We start from the raw sequence: 9,363 nt of genomic DNA on the forward strand, positions 1-9,363 counted from the left end.
ATAATACTTCTAGAATCACTGTTATTATAACTTTATTATAGTTACACATTTGTAGAATGGGTCCAATACACATGGGTCGTCGTTTCTTTAAATTGTATATGTTTTTATATGTATTCTTTAACATAAGTTATATGTATGTGTGTATGTATTAAGGTTTATTAATTTCACCTTTTATTCTATATGTTTACAGCGGGTTTAATCATGATGATGAATATATGATCTGCTGCGATGGTTGTGGAGTTTGGCAGCATGTCGAGTGTATGGGTCTTGACAAAAACCACATACCTGACACATATTACTGTGAGTTATGTGTACCCCGGAAAGTGGATCGGAACCGTGCGAAAACATTACAGATTCGCAAAAAGGACAAACTGTCTCCGCTGCGGGGCGGTGATGGGTGTGATACAGCAGATGTTTCAGGAATGTCTCCCAGAGTTTCACCTGGAACAACTTCCTCAGGACAGACTGAAGACCATAAGTAAGTGAAACGCTAAACTAATGCTGAAAGGCTAGAACAACTTTGCCGGGCTATCTAAAATATTGTGACATACCTGCTTTAATTGTATATTTATGAATTTCTGACTAATTGTTATTTTCTGCCTGTTGGTATTTAAACGCGTGCAGTACGAATGGTTTCCTCGATGTTGGCATGTCGGAACTCAACAACCTGCCTAATGGCCTAGCTAAAAAACATTTCAATCGGCGGTTCCTAAAAACGAAACAACAACAACTTCTCAAAGGTCTTCGTGGTCGTGGAGCTGGGAACCTTAAAGGAAAGATGAAGGAAATGAAAGAAAAGTGTCCGCGGAACTTGAAGTCGCCATTGTCATCGCCTCATGTGTCACCCAGCTCGACAGCCACAAGTCCCGGCAAAACGTCAAAAGGGGGCAAGTCGCAAAATCGTGCAGGTCTCAAGAATGGCAAAATTACTGCTCAGAGGAAGCTGCTTGCTCAGGGAGCTTTGGCGAAGCTGCGCAGTGGCGGAGCTGGTGGAACGGACAAAGGGGGCCCACAAAGCGGCAAGGGCTTCCATCACAACCTGCCGCTTGTTGACGACGATGACGACGATGAAGAGGATGATGTAGATAACGTAGGCGATAGCGAAGTTGGTCACCCGATGGTCGGTGCCCATAGACGAAAGGGGCAACACCATGACGATTATTACGAGGAAACGCTAATCAATCAGTACACCCCCGAAGTACAGATCCTGACACTACGAGGCAACTCGGCAGCCCAAGAAACGCTTCTTAGGAGAATACTAGCCATGTCCTCGGCTAAACCCTACCGGTACGTAATAATGTATTGAACTAGCAGTTGACCAATTTGGAATTCTAAGAGTTCAATATCGGTTGACTCATTTATGTAGAGGTTAAAATTTCGTCTACTTTCTTCGAGTAAATGAGAAGTCTCTTGGGTCTATTATAGGTGATCCAAGTACAATTCACCTCTTTTTAACAGTCTTTAACACCGTTCTGGCCTCATATTCCTTTCTTTATTGGGCAGGTTATGCGACCTGGGGGAGTCGAAGGGGTTGGTGTGTATTGAAGAGCTAGAGCCAGGTTACCCAGTGGCGGAGGTTCGTGGCCGTTTTATGATCATGGACCAATTCAATGGTAACAAACGGCGCGCCCAGCCACACGTGTTGTTTTATTCGCCAACGGGCCGTCCCCTGTCGCAGCAGAAGCCGGGCGGCGGCCGAGAGGGGGCGGCATCGTCCGATGATGACGCAGATGACGATGACGACGACGACGATGAGGAAACGCTTTGTGTTGACGCGCGTCGATGCGGGAGCGAGGCGCGAGCCGTGCGTCGATCATGCCGACCGACAGCGGAACTAAGACACGTACTGCAGAACGGTTTGTTGCAGCTGTGGCTCGTGGCGGGGCCCCGCGGACTCGTGAGGGACCAGGAGGTATCGATCGCGTTCGAGTTGCCGCCTGCGCCGGGGGTTGAGTGTGCCTGTGGCCGGGCAGCACCTGTATGCCCCTACGGTACGTCCGTAGCAAGCCCATCGACGCTTTCATCTAACACAACCAATAGTGCAACTACGGTTAGTGTGACCACTTCATCAGGGAAACTGAGTCGACCGGCAAAGCAACAGCAGTTGCACCAGCAACAGCATCACGCGACGACAACGGCGGCAACAACAACAGCAGCAACGGCGGCGACAATTGCAGCGGCGACAACAATAACCCCGCCATCACAGCGGCAGCTTCCGCAGCAGCACGTTAACCCGCAGGTTGGCCAGCATGGCCAGCAGCATGGTGGTCCGACCGCTCAACCAACAGCTCCCAGTCGTCCTAAAAAGCTTGCTCTGTAAGTATAGATTTTTGAGGAGTACGAACGGTTAAAGTGAAGAGCCACGTTCGATCGATTAGTAGTGTTGTAGTAAAGTTTGGAAAGGTGTTATACAGCTATATGCATATTAATATGTAGAATGAGTTACTATCATATTATATATCACAGAAACGTTGATTTAGGCAATTTTTTTCCCAGTATTTCAATACTCTGATGAAATGCGTTGCAATGTTTATTACTTTTGTTATTATTTTTTTTGTTTCAGTCTGGAACGTAAGCCGTCAGTGAATCTGCGAACCGCTTCGCCCCCTCCGCTTACCAATTCTCCGATCACTCCAATCATTCATAGTAAAGGATACCCTACTTTATCGGCTGGACAGTTGGCCCACCAAGGCCAGGCCCAGTCATGTGTAACACCGGTTCCACAGTCTCCTGTCAAAATTAAGGAGCAGAAAGATTTAAAAGAACATTTAAAAGAGCTGAAGAAAGAATCGAATGAGTTAACGACGTCGAGTCCTGTTGCATCACAAACAAGCACCCCTGTATTGCAGGCGACAGTAGGCAGCAGTGTAACTGTCAGCGTGAAAAAGGAGCCTGGCATAGACGAGACCGATGACATGATCGAGGTAGATGAAACAGCAACTAGCATTTCTACTGTGGTCGTGCGACCAGTATCGCCCGCAAAGGCGGTCGCGGTTCGGCGAAGGCGAACTTCGTCGTTGGCAGCCGAAGTCGCCGTCAAACAGGAAGTTGGCGAAGACCTTGATGTCCAGACGGAAAAAGCGGACGCTGTGGCGGCTTCAAGCCACGATGGCGTCCACTCGATTACGGTTCACAGTGAAGAAAAGGAGAGGGATCATGGATCTGGGCGAAAGATGACGCGCGAAGAGCGCAAGCTCGACGCCATCATGCGCGCATTTGAAAAAATGGAACAAAAGCAAAAACGGAAACAGCAAGATCATAAACATGTGCCTGGTAAGGACAAGGATGACAGACGTAGGTCAAGCGGTAGTGGACGTACAGCGGGAGCCAGTGTGGGAGCTAATGAAAGTTCTTCGGACAAACGACCTCCGTCCACCGGTGGAGACGCTGCAGCTTGCCCAGCTCCTGGGCAGAGCAGTTCCAAGAAGGGCCGTCGCAAAAGTTCGTCTGGTACGCCGATGAAACGTGGCCGAGCGAGAACTACTAGTGGCTGCTCAGACACGAATAATTCGCTGAACGCTAAGGACAGCAACGCTTCGAACGATTGCTTTGCTCAGCCAGCAAAATCGAAGCGCCTGCTCATGCAGGGCTGGCTGCAGGAGAAGCATAACGGAGCAGAGCTGTCCTCTCCGGGGGGCGAGTCACCTTCGACTGGGGCAAGCACCCCTAACCAGGAGGGATACAACAAAGGCGATGAGTCGGTGTGCTTCGTGCGGGAAAGCCACAGCGTCGCAAACGCGATGGCCCATCTACGGAGGAGCAGTTCATTGTCGACAACGGTCACTGGCCAGGTTAGTCCGGGAGGTGGGCCTATCGGGCCATCCGTTGGAGTTAACAGCAATTGTGGTGCAGGATCCGCTAAGAAACGTTGGCTAAGACAAGCTATGTGTGACGACGGAGATAGCACCCCTGAAGCTCCGAACTCCCCATCCAACATTGGTCAACTTCCAAGCCAGCTGCCGACGGCGTCCCCAACGACAGATGCACCAGGATTGCTGGAGGAGGACAACCATCACGAAAGTGGCCATGCTAGCGGTCCCGATTACGTGACTCCGCTCAAGAAGCGCCGTTTAATGCGTGAGTCTGTGGACAGCGCTAGTCCCATTCACGACTCCCCCCATCGGAGCCCACATGAGTCCATTAACGATGAACATGACGAGGAAGAGAAAGAAGAACCGAAACGATTGGATGAAGAGACATCAAACGTCGACGTGGTTCAGATCGGCACGCAAAATGAGCCATTGGTTAAGCGACCAACCGTCGTCAGCACTGCCAGCGAAGAAACTCAGGACGCACCGGAAGTAAGCACAAGCAAGGAGGAACATGAAAAAGAAGGCAATCATAAAGAATCTACTCTCACAGACTGTCCTGTGTCGATTATAAAAGACGGCAAAAGTATTGATGAGAAGGATGACGTTGATGACGAGAAAGACGATGAGCTGGTTGTAGATCTTGGTGATGAAATAGCCCCCAAGTCGTCAGAGCTGAATGAGGTGTTCTGCAAATTGGGCATTTTTGAACCACCAAAGGCCGACACCGCAACCGACATAAACATACTCAAAAAGAAACCGTCCGAAGAGTCCACTGATTTAGGCGTACAAGCAAAGAGTTGGCCAAACGACCCCAGTGACAATTTAGATGAAGAAAGTGAAACCAGCAAGCAGCGGCAGACAGCGGCGAAAGATAAATATCTGAAAAGGGAGAAAGAGGTTAAGTTCGCTAACGAACCCGAAGTGAAGGAGTCTAGCGTGAAGGAAAAGGAGCATAAGATGTCAAAAGAAAAGGACACCAATGCTAAGGATTCAAGGGATAAAATTAATAAAGATTCAAAGACCTGCCAGGTACTTTTGCCTAAGGAGCCAAAATCACCGAAGGATCTGCCAAAGGAAAAGGACGTAAGGGAGAACAAAAAGTCGGTCAGAGAGACGAATAAACCACTTAACAAGTCGGATAGAGAATCCAAGTCGATCAGAGAAAAGGAGCAAAAATCTCCGAAAGAAAAGGAGAGTAGATCACCGAAGCCGAAGGAAACGTCGTCCTCAAAGAAAGACTTGAAAAGGACCACCGAAAGAGAAACAGTAGTGACGGCCGTGGCCACGGTAGCCCCCGAAACTGCTGATCCATTTTCGCGCGCTTTAGTCAAAGAGGATTGTCGACCGAAGGATAAAAACGTAAAGGACAAAAAGGAGAAGCACCGCAAGGAGCGGAAAGACGAGAAGCGTGGTAGCCGGGATTCAAAGGAAAGGAGCTCGGTGGACGAACCTGTTGAGGAGCCCAAGTCAGCGTCGAGCACAGACGGCATGGCCCAAGAATCGCAAGCCAGCTCACCGACCTTGTCGAAAACCAGCGAGACCGAGGGCGAACTTCACGAGACAACTGACAACAGTAATCTCTCTTCCCAACAACAGCAAGAGCATGTTTCTATTCTACCGGCGATCACAGAGGCGCGCGTGGTCGAGGCGCAAGTGAACAGTGCCAGCACTGAAAGCACTTCGGAAGACAAAGGGGAGCGGCCCGTTGAGGAGACGGAAGTGGAGCCCCCAAAGGCAACAACAACCGCAAGTGATTCGTCATGGGAGCAGCCTGCCCAAATATCCGGTAAGCTTTTACCACTAATTTTTTTCGGAGTTCTTGGTTTTGAAAGAGTACTCGAGAATAGATACGGTCGTGCCAAAAAAGCTTAAGTGCGTCTATATGTATATTTCATTTGAAGTATTATCGTAAATCAGCCGCTAATGTCAATTATTTTTACACTTGGTAATACAGAGGCGTCCGGAGGCGACGAGGCAACGGACTGCGATGGAGAGGAAAGTGTGGCGATGGATGGGGCGACTACGCCCACCCTGGACGAGATGGAAAACGATGATATGTCGGCAACGGCTGACGAGGGGCACTCTGATGGACGTCTCCCTGATGCACCGGTTCGCCTTCCACCTTCCGAGGCTCTGAAAGCACCGTCGTCTGTGAGCGTTACACCTTCACCGACAACCCAACAGGCGCAGCTCACAGAATCTGCTACTGTCGTGCCTGCACCAGCTCGTGACCGGAAAAAGCGTCTCAGCCTATCGGAGTACCTTAAACGGCAGCGGTCAGAGCCTGGTCCGCCTATTTTGACAGGACCTCCCACTACCAACAACAACAACAACAACAACAGCCTTCTACGTTCTCCTATTAGCTCAGGGCCTATCAAGCTGGCGCCTATCTCAAAAGAGCTACTTGGCAGCTTTGCCAAGCTCGCTGGTGGAGCCGGATCAGGGGTTAAGACCGCGGGAGTAGCCCCCATTTCGCCGATGTCGCGTAGCAAAAGCATTTCGGATCCAACTAGTCCTCTTTCACACCTCCCATCCACTATTCGGTCTAGTAAGTATAGTTACTGTCTGGTTAAGACAAACTTCGATTGATAAGAACTGTGAGGTTTGACATTATTGAAACTTAACGCTAAATTTGACGTTTGCGTTATGGAGGATTGAAAGCACCAAAATAATCGCTAGACAGTGTCTTGGCTCGGTAGATTTCGTGGCTTCTGATAACTATTTCCGTGCCTGCGTGCGAAGTATATCTGTTAGTAATGTTATTGTGCAATTCGTTCTTGCGCCTCGTATCGCGTGCTTAGGTCTGCCTGCCGCAGTAACGGCGCCGCCCATGCAGCTCCTAAGTCTATCGGCGAGTGGCTCGTCGGCACTGCACAAGTCGGCACTGTTCCCGGACACCCCAGAGCGAGATCGAGATCATCACGTTGGAGATGGCGGCACATCGGCGGTATCACTGGTGGATCCACCCGTACCAAAGCGGCGCGAACCCCTTACGCAACGTCTGCGACGTGAGTTTGGCCTTCTGGCGCCTAACGACAATCTGGAAGGCCTTGGCGGCGCTGGTGCGTCGTCCTCCGCAGCGCCTACTGTTGTGACTCCCGGTAGCTATACACCGCACGGAGCCGCCAATAGCTTTCCGACAGCAACCGTGCAGACGCCCAACGGACCTCAGCAGGTTTACTACGTGCCCCAGCCAGCCAGCGGTCAGCCATTATGTCCAGGTATGACCGCAAAACAAGCTGGCCCACTGAATCCACTCAGTGTGGGCGCTTCAACGGGCAGCACCGCAGCGCGTGGCTTCAAAGCATCTGGTCCTTTACCGCCGACAAGGCCTCGCACGAACACCAGCGGAGCGAGCGCCGGATACAAACCAGGCTACTATTAAAACTTCGGAAGATGGCAAGGTTTTAGCGACAGCGACAAATTGAAATAAATTGCAGTGAAAGCTATAGATAGTAGTAGCAATTACGACACGAAAGTAGATGATGGCGACGATGCTGAAGAACGATGGTGGTGAAAACAATATAGTGGCAAAGCTGGTTATGATCGACAAATAGAGAAATCAACGGGATAGAAAGCAACGTGCGGTACAGGAACGTATGTTAGCTGTAACAACACGATGAACAATACACGACAATAACATGGTCAGCAACTCAGGACTCGGAGTTCTGCCAGTGTATGTAATCTATTCGGCAGATGAAACACTTATGCCTACCCACAGGCAACGGTTCCAGTCAACTGGGGGCCGAACACACCCTTCAGGCGATTATGTACATAACGAGAAGGAACCAGGTTCGCAATGCTGGATGCTATGAAGGGCGAAGGTCGAAGGGAAATACGAAGAAGATAAAAGGGTGAAAGAAGGTGAGACTAAAAGAGAAAATGTTATACAGATGACTTACGTGCGTGATCACAAAAGATGAAAACACGAAAAAAAACTAAAGAAAGAACGAAAAATAAATTCAACCTATCGGTTGATCGAAGCTACAGAAAACCACGTCTCGAAAGTCCTGGTCGAATCCTGGTGGGAGACGAAGGATCAGAAGTACTCAACGCACGTAGCCGTCATACACTCATTCAACGTTAGAACGTCATTGCAAATAGCCCCTATATTCAACTCTTTGAAGAGACGTGCAGAGAACAACATCCATGACGATCTTGGCAATTACACATTGATGCATATATCACAACATAATACATTACATTGCAACAGTAACAACCGATCAGCATCTGTATACTATTCATAAACGGGACAGAAAACGGACGTACGATGTGCGTGCACCGCGAATGTCGTCGCGCTCCTGAGCTTGCTTCATCTCTGGCGGATAGAGAAATAACGGGAAATGATGGAATAGAAGTAGCTCCTAACAAACTTTGACCTTGACATATTAATGCAATGACTGGCTCAATTTATCCTGATAAAACAGAGGCGATTGCTTTTGCCGTCTGAATACATAATAATATATGGAGCGCGGGTACTGACAGGTGTCATGCAGATCGTCACACATTATATATACATCAACATATATATATACGGAGCAAACGTGTCCCGGCGCTGGGACGCGGAGGACAGCAAACAAAATACATTATTATTATTACAAAGAGATACTACTATTATTACATATTATATATATATATATATATATATATATAAAACTACTATTATCTATTATTATTAATTATATGTGTAAATATAGTGTACATTGTAAGCCGGCCTGGAAAAGAAAAAATTAACAGTAATTGTAAGAGAGCGAGAGAAATAGAGCGAAATGGAGGAAAACTGTTCGATGAACAGAGATATGAAGTGTACTAACTTGGCGGTCGGAAAACGGCCCAGACTGGCGAACTCGAGATATAAGGCGCATCAGCAGCGACGCGCTGTAAGGAGAACCTGGAGAGAATGGCGAGGACAAACATGAATATATAAATATAAATATATATATATATATATAAGTCGGTGAATGGGTGCTGGATGGCTGTTGTAAATAGGGAACGTGCTGGAAAGCCGTTAAACGGGATAATGGGATCCCCGGGGGTAAGTGAGGGGGAGTCGGAATTCGTATAGCGAACTCGTTTATCCGTCGATGACAGGTCATTCAGCCGTCGCGGATATGTGCGTTTGTGTATGTGTGTGTGGCCTGCTGATTGGTTAGCGATAAGCGCGGTTGTCCCAAGAATAGCTAATTTAAAAATGTATGATGTATGAATATACAGTTTTCGGTCACGAATTTGTTAATTGATATGTTAATTTATCGATTAGCCAGAAAGTTGAAGGCTACGAGCAGGCCACTCGCTTGTGTTGGTTTTCACTTCGGCGAAAGTTCATCTCATAGTTAGTTCATGTTTTGCCTGAAGAATGCAAAATATTGGAATTAATACGAAATTATCTCGTAACAGGAGTTGTCAAAATATTGCGAGGAAACAATTTGCTAGGGCAGACATTGTATTAAAAAACACAGTCAGGTACAGAGGCCACCAACACCCTACCGTGAAGCGCGCCCAGATAAATGTGCATATGTGCAACCGAGGAGATACGAAAGTTGTATAAAAC

The 9,363-nt window shown here is 48.2% G+C and overlaps 1 protein-coding gene across 1 annotated transcript in view; it reads left to right on the top strand.

Annotated features, from left to right (window-relative positions):
* The window catches only part of upSET (SET domain-containing protein upSET), a 28,521-nt gene extending 19,481 nt beyond the window's left edge, over nt 1–9,040 (top strand). The window contains exons 3-8 of the mRNA XM_022846339.2: nt 191–478; nt 625–1,287; nt 1,504–2,316; nt 2,564–5,598; nt 5,767–6,360; nt 6,614–9,040. Of these exons, the coding sequence (XP_022702074.1) occupies nt 191–478; nt 625–1,287; nt 1,504–2,316; nt 2,564–5,598; nt 5,767–6,360; nt 6,614–7,197 (5,977 nt within the window). The 3' untranslated portion in view covers nt 7,198–9,040. The remainder of the gene's footprint in view (nt 1–190; nt 479–624; nt 1,288–1,503; nt 2,317–2,563; nt 5,599–5,766; nt 6,361–6,613) is intronic.
* Nucleotides 9,041–9,363: the final 323 nt, after the last annotated feature.

This window comes from Varroa jacobsoni, unplaced genomic scaffold (assembly GCF_002532875.2).
Source record: "Varroa jacobsoni isolate VJ856 unplaced genomic scaffold, vjacob_1.0 scaffold_1226, whole genome shotgun sequence".
Taxonomy (NCBI): domain Eukaryota; kingdom Metazoa; phylum Arthropoda; class Arachnida; order Mesostigmata; family Varroidae; genus Varroa; species Varroa jacobsoni.